The 26,578-nt window shown below is 37.9% G+C and overlaps 1 protein-coding gene across 1 annotated transcript in view; it reads right to left on the bottom strand.

Moving 5' to 3' along the window:
- The window catches only part of CSMD2 (CUB and Sushi multiple domains 2), a 382,136-nt gene that overhangs the window by 209,243 nt on the left and 146,315 nt on the right, over nt 1-26,578 (bottom strand). The window contains exons 4-5 of the mRNA XM_053454739.1: nt 12,440-12,634; nt 9,625-9,832 (exon numbers count right to left, since the gene is read on the bottom strand). Coding sequence (XP_053310714.1) covers nt 9,625-9,832; nt 12,440-12,634 — 403 coding nt within the window. The remainder of the gene's footprint in view (nt 1-9,624; nt 9,833-12,439; nt 12,635-26,578) is intronic.

The raw sequence follows: 26,578 nt of genomic DNA, 5'->3' as shown, positions 1-26,578 counted from the left end.
GCAAATTGCCCCCTCTACCTCAGCCTAGGTGCACTACTGAATTTTGAGAATGATGTTTCTAATGCTGCCTTTAAGTATAAAAAAATTAAATTCAGTGGAGTAGATAGATATTCCGTTTTATTACACTTAGCACCACAGTCCTCACTTGCACTTTAGAGAGACAAACCCCACCGGTCTTGGGTCATTCATGTAGTGATTCTTCACAAGTTAGAGAAGGGATGCATCCCTGTTTTGTGGCACATAAAATACTAAGATTGATCTTAGGCTGTGGTTAAACATTAACTGCAATAAGATTTATTTCTATGCTCAATTTGGATAGATGGTGGTACACTCTGTGCATATTTCCCCCTTGAAATCGATACAAGAAATATGATGTAGTGTGAGCTTCATTTTACTATAATAAATGCTTACTGAATTTAGAAAGTCATTGTCTAAGCATTTCCAATCCGTTCTGTGTTATATTACCTTCATCCCTTGTCTTTGTGTACTATAATGTTATCAGAATACAGACCATCTAATGGCTTGTTTTCAAGTGTTTAATATAATGGTTATTATACTAATTACCTAAGGTTGCTACACCCTCATTAAAATAGCACAAACAATTATTCTTGTCCATGCTTGAAAAGTGGTCTAATGGCAATCGCAATGTAATTTAATATTCCAGCTGACTGCATCATTCCATTGGTGGCTTAGGTGATAAGATGTTTCAAACTTCCCACCAAAATCATCACTGAGACATGACCACCAGGGTCTTTTCAGTCAGCACAGCTGTCTATACAAACATCCAAATTGGAAGATTGCTCATTTTTATATAACCCCCATAGAGTGAAAAAGTTGAGTTTGGGTGTTGTCTTGGAAACAAAAACCTGTCTTGTGTTGAGTATTGACTTATTTGAACGAACGAGATGTTCTAGAAAGTGTATTGGGTAACAGCAAACCTCTAAGCTACAGAGGACCTTTTTGGCCATGCCTGACTGATATTCCACCAGGTCATGATGCCAAAGTCTGTCCATAATACAGAGGCTACAGACTGCACGCACACCCACTTCACCGGGTCCCTAAAGAACTTCGTAGGTTGCTTCTCTTTGGGCAAATAGAATTACGTAAATTCAGTACGTTATATAGATTAGTGCAAATGTCACAACAAAGGTGTTACTATATTAGTATTTATATGTCCTTCTAAAGCTATACAGTACATTTTTTTTATTGTATTATGTATACTATTAATAAAAGTTATAATTTTTTATCCAGTATCCAATATTATCTCAATAGCTGAGGTAACATATACAGCTTTGTATACATTTTTCAGATGTGATTAATAATACATTACCATAAATCTGGAGCATACGCACACATTAAAAGGTAGCAATGAAACTGCATTCAGACAAGGCAAACTAATCCCCCCCCCCCCGTTATCTCTTCATGTCCTTGTGTCCTCCCTATTCACTCCTGCATTTTGCTTTAATCTCCTACCCATGTCTTCTTCTCTCACCTCCTTCCACTCTATCTGATTAAAATATCCTGCACACATGAATGGCATTAGAATGACATTAAGATTGAAAGCCGTTCGGCAGTATTTGTAGCCATTAGTGTGGACTTTGCACCCTGATGAATATTTTGAATGTAAGTACAGACAGACCCCTGCGCCTTTTACGGGGGTTTCTGGGAGCAGTCAATGATTTGCTGGCGAGATGAAATATGGAATTTTGGAGTTTACCAAATGAGTCTACAGGGTAAAAAGTGCTTATAATATTTACAGGACGCCGCTTATAATTATTGTTCCATAATGGTTATTTTGTCCCAAAAGATCAAATTGTAACATGTACCCTGGGGCACTTTTCATGAAAAATACTCCTCAATTGGGTTATTTACTTGAGAAAGCCGTTTTTTTTTTCTTTATGAAGACTGTAGCTAGCCTCGCTGTAATAAATCAAATGTATTTATGTTTTATAAAGTCTCTATAAATTAAAATGCAGCCTTTGTTCTAAAGTAAACGTAGGTGCAGAGTGGAGCTCTGGAAAGTGAAGCCTATACCCAAGGTGACCCGTTACTCTTTCTTCTGAAGAAACTCGCAGAACGCGGAGAGCAAAATGTCGTGAATCAATAAAGCAAACAGATAGAATCTTGAAACAGATAAAGGGCAGCTGTTCTCTCTTCTGTAAGAATGAAACATTTTGCCTCTTTTTTATTTATTTTTTTGCTATCCTGTCGATTTATGTGAATTCCTCTAGGGGTTCCTGACACCCGGGACAGTTGTGTAAAAGTTTTATTTGTAATCTAATTTGGAGCAGGCCTGTGTGCGCACCATATCGTCCAGGGATAATGGCTCTTCTCTTGTTATCGCTCACAAAGCATATTTCAATTTGGTTTTTGGCAGGCCTTGCACTTGAGGAATGGAGCTATTAGTTTGGAAAATCCAATCTAAAAGTTAAAGGAACTGTGATAGCAGTTTGACAAGAACGTATCTGTCATATACCCCCAAGACATGACTTCTTACAATAATTTCTTATAATTATTGTTCTGTAATGTAGTGCTACATGCGCAGTTATAGAGCGGCAGCAATGGAAAAAAAAATACTTTGTGACAATACCGATGCAGGAAAAAATAGAGCATATTCAATAAAATTGTCAGATAGCAAGTGAATTGTAGTACGTCAAAACATTTCATCTAAAGCAGGTCTGCCACTTTTCCCAAACCCTACATTATACAAATTTGCGCACTGAATAAAGTGGTGAATTAAGGGATGCATGAGCCTGAAGCTGAACATTTTGATGGCACATGAGACAAAGGAGGCGGGGGGGCGGGTATTTTAAAAAAAAAGACGAGCAGGCGCTTTGTACATAAATATGCGGCAGTATAAATAGGAGGAGTACAATGAGTTAACTCGCTAAATGTATATATTGGTATTTACATTAAAATAATATATAGGTATATATATATATATATATATATATGTACAGTATATTTACTTATCATGGATATTACTTATATACACACACAGTTAGTGTCACTTTCTAGAGACACCTAAATTTTTTTAGATTTAACAGTTTGACCTTAAAATGTATATATCAGGGGTGTCCAAGTTTTTTCTGCAGTGGGCCACTTCATCAGAAATGTATACGTGCGCGGGCCGCATTCATTTTTCACTGTGAGAAAATATGCACTTTAATAAAATATGCAGATTAAAAAAAGTAAATAACACAAAACCTTTACTTTTCCTCTAACTGATTTCTGGGCCTAGAAAGTTTTGTGACTACAAATTCAGGAAAATTAAAAATGAAATAGTTCTATTTATTCTAGGGATGCACCAAAATGAAAATTCTGGACCAAAACATTGACGGTTCACTTAGCCAAAACCGAAAATGACCCCCCCACTTTTAAAAATAATAATAAAAACTCAGATTTTTTTTAAAAAAGTAGGTAACACACCACAATTGGACAAAAAAAAAATAGCAATATGACTTGGCATAATAGGAGTGTGATTGCTAATAGGAATCACACTCCTATCATACCCAGGCAACTAGTAAATGCTGGTACCAAGGCATGATGGGACTGTGATTGCTGTTAGCCAGTACATGCCGGTACAGGGTGGCTGTAAGTGATGTGCAGACCCCATACTGCTGGCAGCATCAATACACAAGGGGGCAGCTAGCCAGGTTTCAGCATGTGCTGGCTGACTTGGCATGATATGAGTGTGATTGCTAACAGCAATCACAGTCCCATCATGCCTAGGTTCCAGCACTCACACATCCATGCTATCACACACACACTCATTAATTCATATACTCATTCATTCACAGATTCATTCCCTCAATCACGCATACTCATTCAAAGATCCTCCCCACCCCCTTACCTGCACTGCAGCTCCTCGATGCCGCTCACAGACTTCAGCAGGGGGCGCGGCCTCCCTCTGCGTTCTCTGGTACTGAACAGAGGAAGCAGGACTGGAGCAGTGTCATGTGATGTCACGTGAACTCTGCTGGGTTCCACTTCATCTGTGCAGTACAAAATACCCTCCCACAGGTAAGTAGCAGGACTCTTGTTGTTGCAGGGCTCGAGGTGCGGCCCGCGTAAGATCAGTTGCCCTGGCTGCCGATCTTACGCGGGCCACACCTCGAGGTGCATGTTGGATGCCCCTGGTATATATGTATACAGTGCACCAGGAAAATCAACAAAGGGTTATACTTACCCATACTCAGGAGCAGTGGGTTGTTGGGTGAGCCTTGATGCACGCTCTTGAGCACACACTCACATACATGGCATTCTGTTACTGCGGAGAGGACTCTGGCAGCCTGTATGTACTCTTTAGGATATATGAGGATTTTTTATATCTATGCAATTTGCAACTTTAAGGTAAATTTCCATTTTACTTATACGTCACAAAGTGAAACTGTATCCTCTTCCTAACACTGTGGTTTGGCTTTTTTTTTTTCTTAAGAACAATCATCCATATTTATGCAGCCACCTTAAACCCATTCTCTTTGGTTGCATTGGCGTACTAGCCTGCTCATAACATAATGTATTCTCTGTGTGAACAAATTTAAATGACAAACACTGTAACTTGTAACCATTCGTTCTACAAATATTTTAAGACTTTTAACCATAATGGGGAAGAAAAATATCAAATCACTTATTTCCCCAAAGCATCAAATCTAAAGAAATCCAGAGGACCAAAAATGTTGTAAATGATTTTATGTGGACACTGTTAACATGTTAACCTTTTTTCCTTTGTTTTTTAAACAAGCTTTTGTTTCAAAATTCTTTTGACAGCGAACGAGCCTGCACAGGAAGCACTTCATCAAACAAAAGAAATTAATTACAATTAAGAACATGAGTGCACCTGATATAATTCTCTAGCTTGAGAGAAACTGTTCCTACAGTAAGTGCTCAAAGGTAACAAAACACATCTGTCTCTTCTCATTTGTTGAAAGAAGGATTTATGGAGCTGCACAATGTTCCATTGTTGGAAAAAAAAGGTAAGAAAACATTTAAATTTAGAAGAAATCTGTTTATCAGGTATGAATGATTCAGAGGACTAAATTTATGAATAACGTACTCAACCTACTCAGTATTTCAAAAAGGAACATATGCAAGAATAATTGAACACGTATAGCAAGTTTTGTTATTAATTATAGATCCCCAAATATCATATTAAAAGAGAAAGCATAAAGCTAAACAAAAATGTTTATATAATTGACAGCATATTTTAGTGAATACACCTGTTCCTCTATACATAATCTTTTGTTCTTTTTGCTTCTTGTACACATTATTCATTTCTATCACACTAACGCTCTGTCTCTCAAAAAAGTAAGCTCAGTTGGGGTTATGTGTGAAATTTGAAAAGTGGCTTTATTTTGATGGCAACCAATGAAATGATCCTGTTACTGTTTTCATTTTATCTTGTGCATTAGTTGTCGGCATACCTGGGAATTCCCCATGGTAGGCCACCTGGGACTCTTGCACTTCTGGGGAAGTTGCTTAATGTGGAGCTGGAGGAGACACTAATCACACGTGGAGGTGGATATAGCCCAGCTACAGGGATGGCCATATAGCCTTAAATTAGCTGGTATTAGGAGAGAAAGTGGATGGGGGAAGGGGAAAAAAGCTACTTTCCTGACCAATGAAAGTAACCTGAGACCCAGAGAAGTAGTGCTTCACCCAGAGACTCCAGGTGAAAGCCAGAAGGTTCCCAGGTGTGCCTGTCAGTTTACAGCTGTCAAGTGTTCAAAATTTTCCATTTTCCATTGTGATGTCATCAAAATGCACTTACCGCAATTTCCCCCTTTATTGCGCTTATCATGTATAGTCATCTCTTTACTCAAGCCTACTGGACATGTTAATTAAAGAATATAGTGTAAAGGAAACTTACTGCTAAAAACTTATTAACGTTCTAAGGATGTCTGGTATGCTTAAAAAAGAGATAGAAAAAACGTTTTTTAGTTAATTACATCAATGATTTTATTCCTCAGCCTGGGGACCATCAGCAGAAATTTTAATTGGAAGAATTCTGCAATAGTTAGATTCCCTTATCTTTTTTTAAAATTGTAACCTCTTGGTGACCATCCATACTAGAAACACATTGTTCTACACAGTTGCCTCTATTCAACAAACTGTAAGGTTGCAACAGTAGAAATCTTTTACTCCCTGTACCAATGTGTTAATACCATTGTCAATTTTGCATATTATAATATTACAGTTAATTTTCATTTTCCCTACTTTACTAGTACTGACAAATCTGCGGGCATTCTGCAAATAAATGTAGTGTACAATACAATATAAAAGTAATGTCTCACACATTTCATGTGCAAAACAATATAAAAGTAATGTCTGTGCAGTATGTTTTCTTAAAGTGCACTTCTTAAAGTGTTACATCCTGTTCTCTACGGTTATTGGATTGTTACGGCAGTAATATGTTAAAGAAGTCCACTTCTTCAAAAGAACCAAAATGAATTAATGCCAAAATATGATTAAAGGGCACCGGATGAGTGATAGGTTTCTTTCCAAATCCAATACTTATAAGAATTAATAAATCTAAGAGTCAAGAGAATGACAGCAGCATTCAGTGTGCTGGCCTTTAAATGCAAGATTGACACATGAAAGTGTATTTCACCTTCTTCATATCCATACCTATATGATTTATTCCCTCCCAGACTTAGAATAACATGTGCCCCGGGGAGCAGGACCTATATATAGCAAATTTATAGCTGTCTTCGTTGAAGAAGCTACTCAACCAATTTTTATGAAAATGCACATTTCCCAATGCAATAGTTGGATTCTGCAGATCTTAGAAAGTATGGATACTATTTATAAATTCATACCATGGCACAATGACAAGACCTGCCTAAGGGCATACAATTATCAACAGCCATACCTTCTAAATATTAGCTTTATGTATGTGCAGAAGCCCACTGAGAAGGAGGGAAATATCCCTATAGGATGGCATATTAATTCTTCCAATTGATACAAAGGAAATTTTGCTTTTGTTTTTAACCTTTCTTCAGTAAGAATACATGAAAGTGTTGTCAAGGGAGAAAAACCTTGAATTAGGAGTTTTTAAAAAAAACAATGCAGTGGGAGAACAGCCTCGAGTTTCACAAAGTAAGCAGAACATTAGCAGTTTGAGTGTTAGCTGCCCCATTAAGTTAGAAAAATCTTTAGAAAGAATGTATACTACAATTCCCATCATGCTCAATCAGCCAAATATTGGCTAGATGTATTAGTTGTGGAGTGTATAGTCAGACAGCAAAGTTTTCTTAAAATACTATTACGCTACCATCTTGTTTAATAAATTATATTTAAAAAATAATTTCACATAAACAGACAGATATATAATTATATAGTTGCTTAAAGTGACAACAAAGAGTGCGTGATAAAGTTCTTTGTAAGTTTAAAAAAAAAAAAAAGAATAACTGGCACCTTCTGGCCCCAGGGTCAGGTACAGCCAAGTGGCTTTGCCCCTCTTGTATCTAACATAAGCACTGGCAGACATATTTCCGGACCCCTTCACATTTACACAAACACGGGTCTGTCTTTAGCTGAGCCGTCATTCCTGGGGGCCCATAGCAGCTGCCACTTGAGCCAGCAACAACAATGGTTGCAGGGGTAGCAACGACAACCACTTCCTTACAGCCCCACAGCTTACCTCGGTGTTCACTACATCATGTTACATTACGTGACCATGCTGCTTTTCTGCAGTTGAGGTTAGGGGGTGCAGGAGTATGAATGAGTATGTGTGAATGTGTTTTGTGAATAAGTATGTGTGAATGAGTATGTATTTATTTATGTATGTGTGTGTTTGTATAGTTGTGCTGTTTGAAGGCAAAGATTGCACAGGGAGCCTGTTTGGGTCAAAATATGGCACAGGGAGGCTGTCTTGGGCAAATATGGCACAGGGAGGCTGTTTCTGGGCATTGACAAGTTGTTTGCCCTTTGCCCCTTGCTCAAATCTTTTTTTATAGCTGCTCTCACACACTGTGTGAGCAGCCTCAGTTTTACCATATGATTACATATCATCGTGTTACGTGATCCCACAAAGCTCCTGTCTCAGTAAGTGGGCCTGCCAGACCGGCCCTGTTTGAATCAGTGGTGAGAAAGTGCGCAGGGGGGGGGGTGGGTGTTCTCTATCCTACAAGCTACAAAGTTGATGTGTAAAAAAGCCCTCCAAGTTGCTAGCAAATTGTAATTGAGTTGAAATATTGTATTTACTTTTAATATTTTAATCAATATTGTTTCAAGTTGTGGGTGAAGTTCAAGTAGAATTGACATCAAACATGAACCCAACTGTACTTTGCATATTTCCAACTTGACTGCACTCAAGCACCTCATTAACAATGAGGTAGGCAAGTGAAGTTAAGTGGGGTTAAGTTATGTCAGTCAACCTCTTCAGCTTGACTTTTAATAAATTGACCTGTGCGTTTCAAAACTCTGCTGCCTTGCGTACAGTCCTGTGTTGCATTTGTTTTCTTTGCAAGCAAGAGATAAAACATAAGTATATTTTATTGATAGCAACAAAATACCTAGTGGATAATCCCCCAGAATAATTTTCCTACCTTTGATTAAAAAACTATCCCCCCTAACATTATTATTGTATTAACCCCTACCAAACAAACACGCATGGTGTAGGGTAAAAGACTGAACTTGTTGACCCCTCTTAGACCCATAGACATATGCTCTGAAAGCCAAGAAGCTAGTGAAATCATAGAGTGATTCTGATGACTTCCTCCATACATTTGTAAGGGGAGGAAAATGAAAGGGGACGCAGATTGCAAAAAGAGTGTGTATGATGACTTGAGTGTCCTTTTAAGTTTAGTTTCCTCTAAACTCATGTTAGCTGATTTTATTGGAACTTGCCTTGTTATACAGTAAACATAAAAGGGTATACTTTTTCACAACTGACAGCTTCCATTTAATTTTATATACTGTATATTGCTTTCTTTTCACGGTCCATTTCCAGTTCTGGAATGTTTTGTTTTGGTTTTTTTTTTACTGGCGGTTAAAATAATCTAGTTAGGTTAGATATAACCACAGGGCAACAGTAAGGTAAATAACATTTTAGTATTTTATCATGTCATTATTTTTGCACTGCAACATCATGGCGTTTGCTGGAACAACTTGACATGTAGTACCATTGTTGCACAACCGTACTACAACAGGGATTTCATATAAGGCTGTTTAAAGGAATGGGGATACACTCCAAATCACCTCCTAAAAATGTTAGTCCAATGGAAAAGGTACCACTACTTACTGCAATACGCCTACATCCTTAAGCTAAATGGTACCTTCACAGCCCAAGTTAACTGTAGGTAGTGACTTGGACCCTACTAAAAAGGTACTTAGCCCTTATCCAATGGCGCAACAGTTCAATGTTACTACTTTTTCCAACAGAATACCCATGGCAGCCAGATTCTCCAACCAAGTATCCCAAGTATCAAGCTTTTCTGATTAAGTACAGTTTCTTACCAAACTACTAACTTCTTAAATTAAACCGGTAGTGAAGGATAGGGTACTTCTGGGGGTAGAATATGAAACTCTGAGGAACACAGCCCAGCCCTCTTCATTTATCTGTAATCCAATACAGTTAGAAATTATTTAGTCTGATAATGCTAGCATGGTCAGCTCACTTACCAGAGAGAAGCACCTTCTGTTCCAGTGACTTCCAAATAGTCATATGCATCTTCTAACTGGAAGAAAGTGAAGATCAAGGCAATCGTGTCGCCAACCTCTGCTAGAATTGTCCATGTGCAGTCTGCATTGTTATTGTATTCCGATGGGAAATGAGGGCTTGTGATGATCCCACTCTGACCTCTTAATGTCCCTCCACATGCATCATCCGCTGAAGGGAAAAAAAAACCCAATATGAGAACAAACCATGTCTCCGACATAAAGAAACAGCCTACCTTTACCAATACTAATTACGATTAAGGAAACATTATAATTTGATACACTACATGTTATTATTTCTTAGCTTTACTCTTGGGAAGATGAGCATGGCATATTTTTTAATACACTATACTGAGTTCAACAAATATATGTAGAAAACATAATATTTGATTATCAAACTAATAAGAGAAAAAAATTATCAAAATAAAAAAACAATAAAGAGGATGAAGGAACATTCAAGTCTTACATTATGGTGTGTGATTGGATAGGGTTGTACACAAAAGACAAATTCAAATGTGTTTTGACCTTATATGACCATCTCTGAAATACATTTTTTGAATCAAGGTAAAAAAAAATGCAGGGGTTAATCCTCCCATGTCAAATGTAGGATTATCACGCAACGGAAATTCTTGAATCTCTATAAAGAGGACTGTGTAGTTTATGAGTTTTGTTTATTTTCTCACTGGAATCAGCCTTACTCCTCCTCTAAGCTCTGGTGATGGTATGGAATAATGATCATGCCCACCGAGCTGTAGGCCAGCTAGTGGAAATAGATGGAAGGCTGGTCATTTGAGGCCAGACTTAAATGTTTGGAGTAATGAATTGATATGATTGTTTAGGACAAGTTCTATTCAAAATAATAAATGATGTGGCCCATTTACTCCCAAGTTTTGTCTTGTGTCCAGTTATATCAAGTTGGTTTTGGGTGGGGGTTATAAGAGTTGCCATACACTACCTTCACAAGCTTAGTGACTTGTGGGACAGGGATAACTTGTTTGTATATAAACTGATTGGGAGGGTCATTATGAATACAATTAGTAAATGCAAAGATAGCATACATAATTAATAGTAAGTATAATCAAATTCAAATAATTGATCATTTTTATAATCAGTGGTTTTTTGGTGTGTGTGTGTGTGAGACCTTATGTATAACTCACTTGGTCTCTTAAAGGGCACAGAAATTATACGCTCACGCTGAAAATGCTGCTCAAAGTCCATGGTACTCTAGATACAGTTATGGTTAAATGTAGACATTATACAATCCTGGTGCTGCCCAAAACTGTTAAGTAAGAGCAGTGCAGGAGGTGCCCTTCCATCTACCTTTTAGCAACTGTTGGTTTCAGCTCTATAAACTGTGTCCTCACACAACTGCCCCACATAACAACTTCAACTTCTGTGCCAATAAAACCCTTGGAAGAGTCGGGTCACCCTCCGATGGAGAGTCTATAACATGAACACACTGCATTTGAATTCCTTTAACGGTGGATACTAATTCCTCTATATACTACTGTCATGTTTCTGCATTGTGTATTTATGAAAATGATCTGGAAAGCACACTCCCAATTCTGTTTACTGTCAGCAGCTCAAAAGATTCTAGAAGACTCTATGTCCCCACCTTCTGTAGAACGCAACAAGGATAATCACTGCAGTTGCAGGACAAGGACTTATATCTGCACTGAAAAAATAGGTTGAACAAAAACTCTGTATGAAAATGTTTGTGGTTCTCATCAATGGACAAAGTTGGTTATGGCATTATGTTTGTATAAGTGTGTTTGCAAAGAACATACTGTATATCTGACACACTGATGTGTTGTAAGATGGATTCAAGAAATTATCCTGAAGATTATCACTGTGTCCTAAAAAAATAAAAAATAAAAAAATAGATTGTAGTGGTCTCTGTGGATCGGTTGAACCATCATGGCCAGGTCCAGCCAAGCTAGTTTGAAAAATAGACCCACATGCATTTTTGGGGAATATTTTTTATTCATTGGAATGTGAGTGACTACACAAAAGTGTGACACACTTAACTAAATTAACGGAAAAACAATATTTAAGATGGGGGAACACAAGGTGGATGTGGTTCAACAAATTTAATAATAACCATCTTGATGTAAATTTGTTTTTGGAACAGGAAGAGTACAAGTAAGTAAACTTTCTGTCAGTGCCGGGCACAGTATCTAATTTATTAAACGTATCTCTGAGCTTAGCACAGAAGGAGTGGCCGCACCAGGGGACAGGGGGCAAAAGCCCTCTGTGCAATTATTCACTGCCAAGTCCAAATCCCTTAACACTGGGCCAGAAGGTTGTGGGAGGCAGGTGTTCAGCAAAGTAGCCTAGTGTGATCTTACATTTTCCCGCAGCTCAAACCACATGTAACGAGTAGAAAACTCAGCTGACAGACAAAGTAAGGGAAGATCTGGTAAGGCTGTGTAAGGTGTGTTTGTGTGAGTGTTCGCTTAAAGATTTGATCACTTGTATAGGCATTTGCACAAACCAGTGACCCATTCTACATTAATTGAACATTATACATAAACTGCTCATCCTCTATAGAAAGGTTTATTGTTACACCCAAACCATGCTGGTAATCTTAACAGCACATGTAAAGAACACATTATTTTTTATGCTCCTAAACTACACTCATTGCAAATATATAAATAATCCTTCCCTGCTTCTACCAAATAATTAATTCTAAAAATAAAGCTCTTTACAATGTCCTAGTTCTGAATGTCACGGCACTGTGAAGCTAATGGTTCACGTGTGCCCATACATGGAGACTTACCTCTGCAGGAAGGGAGGGGAAAGTCCCAAGAGGCAGTGTTCTGGGAGTTGGATACACAGGCAAGCAGGGCATGCCCCTCCAGTATATACCCTGCATTGCAGCTGTACCTGACTTTGTCCCCCACATTAAATGATGTTCCCTGCTGGAGACCATTCTGCAAGCGACCAGGATTCCCACACGTGTGACTCGGTAAAACTGCAATATAAAAAAAAAGAACAAAACGCCATTTGTCATTGAGAAACTTTCTTCAAACATTCAAATTTTATTTGTTAACATTTAGTATATTAATGAAACAGCCCCTGTTCAGTCCCAACTTGAATTACTGAACACAAAAATGAACAATGGTGGTCATTTGCCATTGCATTAGAATTGTACATTTTTTGGTGGGAAGGTAAAGTGTTAAAGCCCTGTGCTTACTAGACAAAGAACCAAATCTGATTGTTTGGTTTTCATAGCATAGCTGTACAATCCTCAGGTTTGGTCAGAATATAGACATATGCACAGCATAAAAAAATATACAAAATAGGGGAGCACACCACCTAAAAAGCACACATTCAGATTCCCGCATTGCTGCTAGAATAATAATTACCAATACCATTTGAATACCATTTCGAAAAAACACCTAAGGTATAAATATTAGAGATTCTGTCACACTATATGGCCATATATTGCTTAGCCCACCACTACATTAAAGTACACCAATATTTATGCCTTGGGTAGGTATTCTCTGGGTATGCGCTGAATTCTTGCTTTGTTTTGTGTACTTATTGGCCATTATTATTTTAGTGGGTAAGAAGGTCATGTCCCTCCAATCACACTGCAGTGCCAGCACTTGATACTGACCACCGGAATATGACATATTCTGTATTTATGGTGTAGCTGGTCCTTTTATATATTTAAAGTAATAATAATTCATAATGTATCATTTTCGGACACATTTTACTACTACTATTACTTGGTGCAAAAACTAGGAAAGCTTGCACCAATGGCCCAGCATTAAAAATTAACCCCTTAATGACAAAGCCTGTACATGTACTGGCTCAAAATACATTGTTTTCAATGGGTTTAGAGACCACCCATTTTCCTTAAGGGGTTAAAAAGTGATATGTACTGATGTGATATTAGGAGTTGTGCTGTACTAAAGTCAGTGTCTGGCTCAGTATACAGTGATGGGAATTATGGTGTATCACTGTCTGTATCTGTCTTGCTATATAATGATACGAGATACACTGTACCACTCTGAGTGTCTGGATCACTATATAATGATAGGAGTTATATTGTTGTGGTTGTGATGATGGGAGTTATACTGTACCACAGTCAGGCTCAGTATATATTGATGGAAGTTATGCTGTACCACCCTCAATGTCAAAATATGAATAAATTGCTGAGTTTGGGGAAATCTGCAGTTCTAATATTATGAATTTCCTTGTTATTTATCTATTTTCCTCAAAATAACCTCTGTAAAAATATAGTGGGGAGGCACAATTGTCTGTTCTTGCCTCTGGGGCAAAAGGAGCTAGCTACCGCTTTGCACGTCTTGCTGATGACAGCAATTACAATGAAAAGCAGTAGGCTATGTTTACTAATCAAGAGCAATTCTGCACAAAGGGCTAAATTTAGAGAAATGTTTTTAAAGATTTGCTCTAAAATGTTACTTTAATAGGGCCATAGATCTTATTTCCTGCTTGTATGTTGTATAAGTTCCATTGCTCATTTTTTAGAAGGCATTATGGGAATACAGTAAATGTTTCAATGACATGTTTTATATTCTAGAGCAGTTCACTGTAACTTTTTGTGCCCTGGATATCACTCAAAATGGGGGGCAAAGATCAGCCCTCAAGTGCTTTCAGAATAACACTGCCTTAATTCATTGTGGTGATAATAGTTTTATTACATGTTAATTAGTTACATCCTAAAACTGCAGCAGGATTATGATCCTGTAATGTAATGCAACAGAAATAACTGATATTAAAGGAAGGCCCAGAGACAAAGAAAGGTTCTTTAGCTGTGCCACCACATTATATCCACTAACACAGGGCAATATTTCTTGATTTGGATACTAATATGACAGGGTCCAACAAATTTCTGCCATGGTGAATCTGGCACCCTATGCTTTCCTGTGGGGTCGTGGTGGATGATTACGAGACCCAGTAACATGCATGACGTGACCCCGCTGTCAGCCTCATGGCACCCTGTGCTTTCCTGCAGATTCCTGATGGCACCCCTGCAAAACCCTGAGTTCCAGGAAATGGCTTCTAGTGGCCATAGCTACCGGGCACCTGGGGTATTGTTAATCAATTTATGTATTTAAGAATTTATTATTAATGAATGTATTAAAAGGGAGGGACTCCCTGTTGGGAAATGAAACCCCAGTCTGCGAAGGGCAGGGACACTCACGACTATACTAAAGAGAATTAGCCATACTAACTAGGCTTAACCATTTCTTGCTTGACTAAAGGTAACTATTTGGGTTTTATTCAACGGGATAGAGAATACAGAACCCCCTCACTTCACTATTCATTACTGTATATATAAGGCGAACCCTGCAAGTATCTCCAACAAGAAGGGTGGCACTGGCCCTGTATAATATAAAATTCAATGAGCGGGGAGACTTTGGAGAAATCTCACTGATTAGCAATGAAAACAATTCATCATGTTTTCTTAGGCTATATTAAGAAGACTCGCTATTAGAAAGTGTGTTGCTCTTCTTTTTTGGAATAGCTTGGCTGTTGTTATGCAATGCATCGTTGTCATGCAATGCATAACAACAGCCACGCTATTCCATCAGGAGAAGCTCCTGGGATTGGTCCATCATAATGCATAGTGAAGTCAAGGAGTTGGAACGACAACTCTCCTCCTCTGACAACTCTCCTCTTCTTTACAATTAATTTCATGACGACCATTACTTGAACTATTTGGTTGCCACTATTAGTGAGTCAGTATCATCATCATTATCATCATGAATCATTTATGATGCATTGTTCATAGTGTTCATATTTAAAGAGTCTTAGGGTCAGTTTAATAAAAAAAAAGGTCATAACATAAACATAAAGCCCAAAGTTTAAGTACTGAGAATAAAAGAAAAAAATACTTACTCCTGTAATTGAGTTGTACTGTCTGCATAACTTTTGCTTCTAACAGAAAAAAAAGAATAGCAACACACTTTCTAATAGCGAGTCTTCTTAATATAGCCTAAGAAAACATGATGAATTGTTTTCATTGCTAGAAAAATCTACTCTGGAGTACTGAAACATTTCAACCCAAAAAAACCAGTGTGTAATAGGACCTATTGTGAGTGATACACAGACACAGCCCACATCAATTAGTTTTAATAGGATAATGTCAGATTATGTAAACATCTGGCATAAAATAATTGCACATCAATTAAATTAGAGGAACAATGAACATGAATGGCACAAGATACAATAACGCTTCAAAGATACAACACTGTCACCGATGTAAATCCAAATATAAAGGCATAGAAAATAGAGAAAGTAATGAAACTAAATGCAGCATTATTTCATTATTATTATTCATTTTCAAGCGACCATAACATATGTAATTTGGGGAATAACGAACTACAAATGCTTGAACAAGTACAGGTTTTGCATATGTGCAATTTGGATAGCCTTGACCTTGCCCCAGAGAGATGGATCTTAAAGATAAATGAACACATTCTCTACAAATCCGATAATATAACGCAATACAGAAATGAAGAGTTTAGCAGGTTGTGTGTCCCCCTCTTTACTTTATTACAAGTTTCTATATGTGACCGGGTTAAAACCTTACAGGCCACATTGCAAGAACAAAAGTAGTGAACGAAGGTGGAGGCAGGCTACTCTACAAGTTCCTAAAGCCCTCTTGGGCTTCTACTCTTGTCCCCTTTGTTTCTGGTGGTTATCAGAACTGACACCTGCCCAAAGAGAACGGCAATCGTGTGACTGGGTTTTATACAGTGAAGGTGTACCGGCACTTGCACTGAGCGCCACTGCGCCAAGCTCTCAGCATGGAACCAGACATGGTGGCTCCTGCTTATAGGGGAGTGTCCAGGATGTCTCTGGGCAATCTGACCTCCTGTGCAGCGGCGAGCAACTTTGCCTGCTACTGCAAAAACACTGAGCATATTAATATGTTCTAATGGTCACCTTGACCTTTTGTTGGTGGATGTATTAGTATGGCCCACTCAGAAATTGCCACCTTGCTTCTCAACCAATAGCTCTGGATCCTATTTTGTTTAACCATTTACCTCAACATCCAACTTTTCCTTAGTAAGAACTCCCTCTTATAATTCTTTCTTATCAAGTACCTTAATTTTAACATAGATTTTGAAATACTAACTTTGCCATCAGAAAGACACCAAAGGGTAGACATACCACAGATCGAAAAATACCGACCCAGGGTCAGCAATGATGAAGACCATTTTGCAGAAGTAATTTTTATAGTCTCTATTTTCTGAAGCATCCTAATTTGCATTTGTAGAACCTTCCATTATTTGTTATGATAGCCATGCACTTCTAATTGCTTATTTCAAACTAATCTTATGATAGAAAACAACACGTGAATGCTTATTCTAAACAACATTAATTAACTTTACACTTAGGGAGGAACGAACCAACCAGTCGGCAGCTACTAAATGGTGGCACTTTGCACCACAATATATTAATTGTGCGTCTAATGTTTGAGTGGCTTTGCTCCTTAATAGCAAATTGAGATTGCTGAAGCAAAACTGCCATTATTCCAAAAGAACGAGCATAATACATTCTAGAGAATAATCAGAACTTTTTTTGGTGGTACATTTTCCTTAATGGATTTTCATGTAGCAATGTTTAATGCAGAATGGTCTATTTTTTAATTATTCCTTTACAGAAGGAACAGAAGTTGCAGCCACAGAATAATTTTGACTCATAGGAAGAGACCTCCGAAGCCCTAAAAGCTTATGCGACTTTATATCATTTTCTGTCCTATAAAATCAATCTTCTTAAAGCTCCATGTTCTCTTGAAGCAAAACTAGCATATTCCTTCCCAAGAAAGGTGCATATAAAAGCAAATACCTACAGAAGAATAAATGAATACAAATGTATCCTTCTCTCCTTATCGTAATCCCAGATAGCACCCCACTCCCCAGTGGATTATTTCAAGGACCCATGTAGGATTGTTCATGGTTCTTTAGAGAGTAAACCTATTTATGACTCTTACTACTTTCCCTTTGACATCTAATGACTTGTTTAGCAATTTAGGAAGATGACATCCCGGCAGCTTATTCTTTGGTATATGTGTCAGCTTTTCCTACCAGGCATAAGGATTGGTGAAAATATATGTATTTTAACTTCAACAGATATATTCATATGCCTACACATACAAAACTTCTTTCTATTTTGCCAGAAAGAATACATTATGTCACAGAGGACTACACTTTGGCTCTCCAACAAACTACAGCTCCATCAAGTCCTGAGTGTTCTACCAAGTCCTTATTTTTATGTATTTTAGTTAAGATTTTCTGTTTTTTGGGTCCATTAAAACAAAAAATTTTGGACTGGGAATACCAATATCCTTTAATAAATTAGGTACATGGACTACAAATTACAGGCATGGCAGATGCACATGTCCTCAGAAAACACTTTTACATCAACTACCTTTACTAGATGCAGAACTGTACTGGGTGTACTTCTGCCATAATATATATAATATTGACACTTTAACTAATAGAAAGTCTATGGAGGAAAGAACATCGTTAGATAAACATAAAGCTCAGGGTGGTGTTGAAGCAGGAAAAGTCATACAAAATATCAAATAAATGCATACAAAGGGTAACCTACAAGTCTGAGAATAATGGAAGCCTCGGCCACATCCTGCAAGTGTAGGCTCCGGGTATCTGGAGCCCAAAAGTTCCCAGGTATGGCATTTGCTCAATGTGCCTGATGGCCAGTCCTTGACTAGATACATAACTCTATTTATAAGTAAGTGAAGACAGCAGAACAGGCAGTGTAAACAGACCTCTGTCATCAGAACTATTGTTTCTATGTTAAGTTTAAGGACATGATTTATCTGTTGTTTGAAAAAGCTGCAAATTCCAGATCCCATGAGTAAAGATACTCCAATAAAACCTACTTATCTCACAGGTTTTCTCCTCTTTGTGTTAAGGACAATGGAAGAGGAGGGACAAGAGCAGTTGCCTTGGAAAAAAATCTATGCGGTAAAGGCCCATCCATATATATCATGTATATTATAGTCTTTGTTGCTGCTGGGTCACCCACTTGCTACTCCTATTACTACTTACCTGTTCGTGGAATAGAAAATATTACAAACGTAAATAATTCAAATCCAACAAAGCACTTAAGCTAGAAAAAAAGTCAGCTGACGTTTTGGTTAGAGGAGTGAAGTCCCTCCACCTCTATGTAGCTTAAGCACCATATAGAGGTTTAAATAGGTGAGTTATATATCACTAGACCGCTTTTGCATCACAGATACTAGGATTGGAAGGCAACCATTTAGTTTTGGCACTGACTCGCCTTGATGTAGCAGGTTAGCGTTTGTGCTTTGGCCAAAATACAGTACTAAAGCCTCATGTTTATTACAAAAAACTGCTTTGGTAGGTTTGGATTTGAGTGCTGGTAATTCATTCTTTGTTTTTAAATGTTCATTCCAGCATCTTTATAACAGCAACCTTGGGTCTACTGCAGTGAGGAAGGGTCTGGGTCCCCCAAAACAGTTATAATTTGTTTGTTCAACTTCTCGGCAGTTTCAATAAATATTGAGGACACAAGTACACCAGGACTAGCAACCGTGGAGTGAGTGTGTGTATTGCCTTCTTCATGTTTCGGTGGATTTCAACACACGGTAGACCAGAAGCACAGGTGGGAGGACACAGCACCCAACTCCACCAAACATATGAATTTAGGGAGTATCTTCCTTTATAGTGACCATGCAATACAAACATATGTGACAGTATAGAAAAAGACAGACATCTCACCTGTGAAGAATTAACCTGGACAGGATTCTTTTCTGAGATTGTTTGGATGTATATGTGCACTAGTCTAACCTGTGGTACATCTAGCACATGATCCACATCTGATAGAACTAGGATTGTACACTAAATCCGGTTTTGTAATAAGATGTAATGGTATTAGATGGTAATCTATTGTTACTAGTTTTTCGTATTGTAATGAGTAAACATTTGAGACAGGCAACAAATAAATTGAAAATGTTGAAACTTTCCACAGCATGGCACACACACTGAATTAATGTTTTCCATGCCTGAGGAGGGGATGTCTCATTAGAACCTCCACAACGTTCTCCAAAACAGTGTTGAAGCTCATTGGCGGTAAGTAAATCATGTGTCAGGAGATGTGTTTGGCCAAACACATCTCCAAAATTGAAAACCGCTCGTGGTAAGGAAGAGGCAAATGCATATTGCGAGAATTTGGAGACCCCCCCCCCATACAGGGACCTCTCAGCTATCAAATGCATTAAAGAGCACACAATGGCTGGAGTTTCCCTTTAATGTAGTAGAGAAAAGAAGCAAATACGCTGAGAAATGGTATAAAGAAATATATATGGCAACCTGATATTACAGCACTGATTAATGAGCTGCTGCACTGATAAACACAGATTATTGTAATCACATCTCACCATAATCAGACAGCTGCAGCTCATTGATTTACTACAGCGGGGGTCCCTCTGCGCTACTGGACTGCACATTTACTTGTTGCTACTGTTACGGCAGGTAAATATGGGAAAAGAAACTGAATGTGACAGAACACACTGCCTGTGTATTGAAACAAATAGCGAGCCCTTTATGATCCTGACTTCTTTCTTTTACGCTGGAAAGCTGAGCTTTAAGTCAATGTCCTCTTTTATTGTGCACCTGTGCTGTGTCTCCACCCAACATCCACCACCTTAAATTATGTTTAGTGGCCCTTCCCCATGTTTTAGCCTAATTCAGATACCTTAATAGCTAAAAGTCATGTTTTACTCTTACATCAGCAAGAACATAAATACAAGGTGCTAATTTTACACAAATATAATTCATTGATATGATAACAAATCAGATGTCTGATTATCATTTAATACCAAAAGTCAATTCTGTCAAAAAATGTCCTGTACCAAAAAATCTTGAGGGTTTATGGTTAGGGTGACCACATGGCCCAGATTGCCCGGAGAGTGCCGCAATGGGAATTTATGTCCTGGGCAACCTTCATCTGGGACAATGCCCTGACTGATGGACTTCTGAACCCACCTAATTGGCTGAGAGTTCACAAGCCTCTCCTGATTGGCTGAGTCCGTACTTCACAGGGAGCTCAGTGTAAGCTGCAGCCAGCATCATATAAGAGATCTTCTGTGTGTGTGTGAGATATGTGTATGTGTGTGCCTGTGTGTGTGTAGGTGACTGTGTTTGTCTGTTTGTGTGATTATGTGTGTGTGATATATAGTAATAAAGGCATTCATTTCCTGAAACTTGTCATGTTTGGCAACAGAGGTGGTATTTCTCCAAGACTGCTCATGTCTGGTAATAGAGAGGTTAAATAGCTGAAACTGCTCATGTCTGGTAATGACTGTATGTATATTAAAATGTAAATATATCATGAAATCTGAAACCGGCATGTTTCTTAAGGTTTCTTAATAATTTCTATAATTTAAAATTTATTTTATGTGTAGGTGACAGTTTTTGCATATGTGAATCGGTATGTGTGTAATAAATAAATATATATATATATATATATATATATATATATATATATATACCCCTGTGCTCGATACTCTATCCCTGAATTGCAGAAATAAAATGTGGTCACCCTACCTATGATATGCCCATGATCCTAGACCAAGTAAGTACATGCTCAACAAAAACACGTTGTACATTTATGTGGAGAGTAAATAAGCAAACGTACATTTGTATCCATAGTATCAACTGTCATTATGTGGGGTATAATAGGTTCATACTTCCATCTACAGCCACTGTACGCCTCCACATATGAAGAACAAAATGACCGCTTTCCTTCAATTAGCGCAACAAATAGATATGTTTTATGTTGTACAATATTATGAGGGGGCTTCATTAAGGTTTAAGGTATCGCTATCTGGAGAGCACTACACAGCATGCCAAAGATAATCTCTCCATATAACTTGGGAATTTACTATGAGAGACACATACTGGACCAGATGAGAAGGAGCATGATCTTGAGCGGACAGTCTTACAACAAATGATAGTCTCATTAAATGTAAACCGGTCAAAGAGGGAGTGACATAATATTTATCAGTAGCTTTTCAATATAAAGTAGTGGTCATTGAATTAATAAGATTTATGTTACTACAACCCCCCTCAAGGACAACAATTTCATCCTTAAAAACCCCACAAGCACAGGATTTTAGCCTTAGAAGCACACACAAACACTTTCTGGGACCCATCTCTTCATTCCTAGGCTGCCTCAGTAAAAGTGGGACAGATGTCATTCTTCTCAAATGATCCTCTGAGTCGAGCATCTACCCAGGATGCCTAGGACTAAGGCTGACCATGTCTGGGACAAAGTTGGCAAGGTCCTTTATCAAGTGAAACATGAGCAACTATACTTTCCATGGAGGCAACTCCAAACTAAGCGCTGTGTAAATTATTGGCTCTATATAAATAAAAGCTGATAATAATAATAATAAATCAAATGGCTTGCATTGGCTGTTCTTTATTTACCAGAACTGGGGCATGTTGATAATGGTAATGATAATAAGACGTACAGCTGAGTTAGTAACGTTTCAACGCATGCCTAGGGGCTCATAAAATCTTTCACTAGACCAGTGATGAATAGTTTACCTAGAATGGCGAGACGGACTGAAGAAATCCTTAGGAAAACAGTTTTCAGAGTACTCCACCGTCCATTAAGCTCATCATCTGGCACATGGTACCTCACAACAACACTTTTTATACAGACTGGGAAGGGGGAAAAAATAACCACTGAGCAAGTTTTTAAGGATTGTATTAAGACTACAATATGGGTTGAGAACTGATGTAGAACTAATGTAACATTTTCTGTGGTGATTGTCAAAGAACCAATTTAATTAAATTACAATGTCATTTTTTTTTTCTAATGAACCTACTTCTGTTCTGCTTTTTGTTCCTTAAAATTAATGGTTGGAACTTCACTATAAATAAAAATCTATCATTTTTATAAGCCAGTCGTAACACACGCAGCTCTTTACCTAATGAACTGTTAAAAATGAGACAGCATTGACCCAAATTATTGTTTTATAAAACATTTGCTGAAAAATGTGATATTGTTAATAAAAGATTACACATTAGCTGATCCTATTAACTCAGAATGGGGTTCATCACAAATATGATAAGTGGGTATGGAGGAAGTAAAAATTTGCATCTCTTAAGCCGAACCCTGTGAACAGGAGAGACAAAGGTGTAGAACATTCTGTTCTCGCCAAGCGCTTTCTTGACAATGCATGAAAAGACTTAATTCCGATAGCATTGTCAAATTCTGCCATTGGTGTCATTGGTGCTGAAAAATTATAAACAGTGCCAAAAATAGGACCTAAAAGTCACTGTGGAGTGCATTGTAAAGCTGAAATAGTACACCTTAGCTCTGCACAATAAACTGCAGTTCATCCTATTATAATATGTCTTAAAGGAATAGTACATTACTAATATGGAATCACTAATTTAGAAGTGCTTAATTAAATTTAATTGTGAAAAGAGTTATTTCTTACACATCTCTGCTAATGCTAGAAGGTCATTTTTTATTTTTCTTACACACACACACACACACACACATATATATATATATATATATATATATATATATATATATATATATATATATTTGGCTATTTTTGAGAGTCCCAAGAATTATGTCAGGGTTATATATACATTATATATATATATATATATATATATATATATATATATATGCAATTCACTAACCACAAAACCAACCCATGCCGACTGCTCAATCTATCTAAATGTCTACCAACCATCCTCCCTTCTTTATTAGTATAGGGGCCCAGAAGTCAATAGTGAAACCTGTTAGTTGACAGGGTCTTTGTGAGGGGTGGGTTTAGATGAGAGTGGAGGTATGGCTATCCATTTATAACAGGGAAGATAGCTCCCAGACCGCCTGAAGTGGGCAGGAAGTATGAACGAGGAATAAGAGTGGCGAAACACCCCTCCCTCGCCCAGGGAAAGAGGGAAATGACCCTGAGACAAGAGGACGCTTGACTTCACCCAGAGACTCCAGCTGAAACGGGTAGAGCTCCCAGGAACGTTGATTTCTTGTAGTGAAAGGACATGTATTGTGGGAATACATTGCAAACTATCTGTGTTACTATGGATAGGAGAATGTCCAATACGTTTTACCATGTGCTAGGATGCAGTATGAAAAATTGAAAATGATTAGAACCAATTTGATGGGTTTACACGTCAGTTAGATTAATATTCCTAAAATAATTGTTAGTGTGTTATTACTGTATCTATTTTACACCGAACAAAAGAAAACCAAATTCAGTATGAAGACACAACTATGTAATTTTACCCCCACCCCACTTAAAGTCTCTTGAGTCATACAAAGAATAAAGATGATTTATCATCCAAATTGGATTGAAAAATATAGTGCACTCAGCATTTGCCTTTGGTAAATGAATCACAGCAAATAAAGGGCCTGCGACCGGAATATTTCCATAAGTGCAGCTATCGCAAAAAAAATAAAATCAGCGCACTGCTGCATTAACGTCCAAAACGCAGCGCTTCCCTTGTACATTTTGTCATTGGCGTATTGGTGTATATGTCGGCATCAGATAAACACTAGGAAATCCTACTCTCCTAGGCCGAGCGTGTTCAGAGAAGGAGCAGAATGAAGCCGTCCAGCAAAAAGCGATAAGACCTGCAAACATCCATCACCTTCTATCCCAGGTCTAATTTTTCCTATGTATCGTTTGTGTTTTTACAGTCCCACTTCTGCTATGTTCCGCGGGAACTGATTTGTAATATTCTCAGCAACAGCAAATCGCTAGCTTTTTCTTATATTGATTTCACAATTTGTCACCTGAATTATACACGCCGCAAGCACTAGGGATACATATAATGGAGAAAACTCTCCACTGTTTTGGCTAATCTGCTTTCAAGAAAAAACAACCAAACATTCCTCAGCTATAACTGTTGTGAGTCCCAGGGTTCTGGGCACTTTTTCTCCCAGGGAGGAGTCTTCCCTTGGGGGTGAGTAGAAGTTTTGAACTACAGAAAGCCCTTTTCTCTTTTAGGAATCATAACTTCTTGGTACATGGAGTCCTAAGGCCACAATTATGTCGCAACTGCAGCATTTACAGCTTTTGCCCTATGGAAGTTACGCCCCTGATGTATCCTACAGCTTGGGGCACATAGGGTTAGTGTGTAATATAGTACATCAAGCAGGTAGGCTGGGGTGCAGTGTTGCATATGTATGTACACAAGGCTAAAGGGTACTGTTATCAAGTTTTGTGGTACCCAGGCTATTCATTAACCAAGGGCTGTCCTTGGTCCAGAACATACACACATATGTTGGGAGGGTTTCCTAGAAAACCTAAAGCATACAAACACCATGTGTGATTTACTGATCATACCTGTTCTTTTAAAATTGCCTGCTTATTACAAAAAGTCTTCAATTCAGCACATTAGCTTAATATGCCACACTGTGGCTTCAGTGGCTGTTTTGGACTTAATTATTATTCCGTTTCACAGCATGGAATCTTGATGTAGACAATTATTGCTTGAAATATTCTCCCCTTCAATACATTCATTTATTTCAATGTTTCTCAAACTATAAACAATGTTTTTTCCCTTTTAATTTAAAGGCATAATCTAGCAATCATAAGCACTTTAATGCAAATAAAAGGTGGATGTTCCCTTTATATTTTTTGCTGTGGTCCATTTTGCAAATGCATTTGCCCTTTTCCCCATTCTTTAACAAATGCCCTGATGGAAATGCATTCAGCCGAATGCATGTGATGACCTCGAGTCAGATCCAGCACTGGCTCTGTTAAATGGCTTGGTAGTGGTCTGTTTAGACCCCAATGCACATGTGTAAAGTCTTACCACTGCTTTAGGCAGCCTATCAGTGGCAAGAGATGTTGGATCAAATGTTGGGTGAAGATTTTGCAAAGAGCACGTTAATATTCATTCTTCTATAGTAGGGGTGTCAGGGACATTAGACTGTCCCTTTAATCCACAAACGTGCAATGCTACGGCAACTTAAACCCTTTTTTTGACTATTAGTTTTACATCTTTTAGTAAGAAAATGAGCCATTTAATCACGTTAATTTATTTCCACTGTATCATTGATAATACAAAATAAGGGTTCCTAAAGTCGTCTAGAAGCCATATATTTGTACTGTAGCTGGTATTGCTTTGTGTTCACACATGTACATCCTCACAAAGGATTCTGGGAGCAGATAGAATCAACACTTTGAAACATAAAGGACATGAAAAGAGCTACAAAAATCCTTCCTCTTGTGAATGTACAACCCTCAGTGGTAGGGCTTGTAAACACAGAATTATTCATTCTCGGACCTAAAGCGGTATCATCTGAGGTTCCTGTGAAAGACCATCTCACAAGATAAATGGTCATTTATACTGCTATGAGTTCTTGCCTGAAATTGTCAGGAATTCACAGGTCTTAAAGAAAAAAATGTCTAGAATAGGTGAATGGGTTTATCTAGCTAAAGTTGTCAGGGCAGAAAGTGCATTGTTGATGCATTACATAGACTCTGCGATAGCGAACTAATACCATGTACGAGAAGGAACAATTGCCTAGATACAATGGGAAATGCCAGCTGGATAGTGCATTAGAAGTGATGTGATCATTCAGCAGGCAATATGTATGAGCATGTTTGTTATTTTTTTATGTACACCGGTTGCTGGACATAAATAAATGCCCTTATGTTGACAAGTGAGGTAGATGTGTTCCTCTAGGGAACACAGCAATATGAACTACAGTTTATTTGACGCACCTGGATTTGGCAATGGAATATTTTACTACATGCATCCTCATCAGGGTTCCAAATATAAGAAGCTCATTATGCTATATGTCATATGTTCCAGAAGTGAATATGCCCTTATTGGTTCATCCAAGACTAGCATAATTGTATAACCATAGTGTATCTGCATCTCTAGAC

This window comes from Spea bombifrons, chromosome 2 (assembly GCF_027358695.1).
Source record: "Spea bombifrons isolate aSpeBom1 chromosome 2, aSpeBom1.2.pri, whole genome shotgun sequence".
NCBI classification, from domain to species: Eukaryota; Metazoa; Chordata; class Amphibia; order Anura; family Pelobatidae; genus Spea; species Spea bombifrons.
This window is presented reverse-complemented; position numbering and strand designations above follow the sequence as displayed.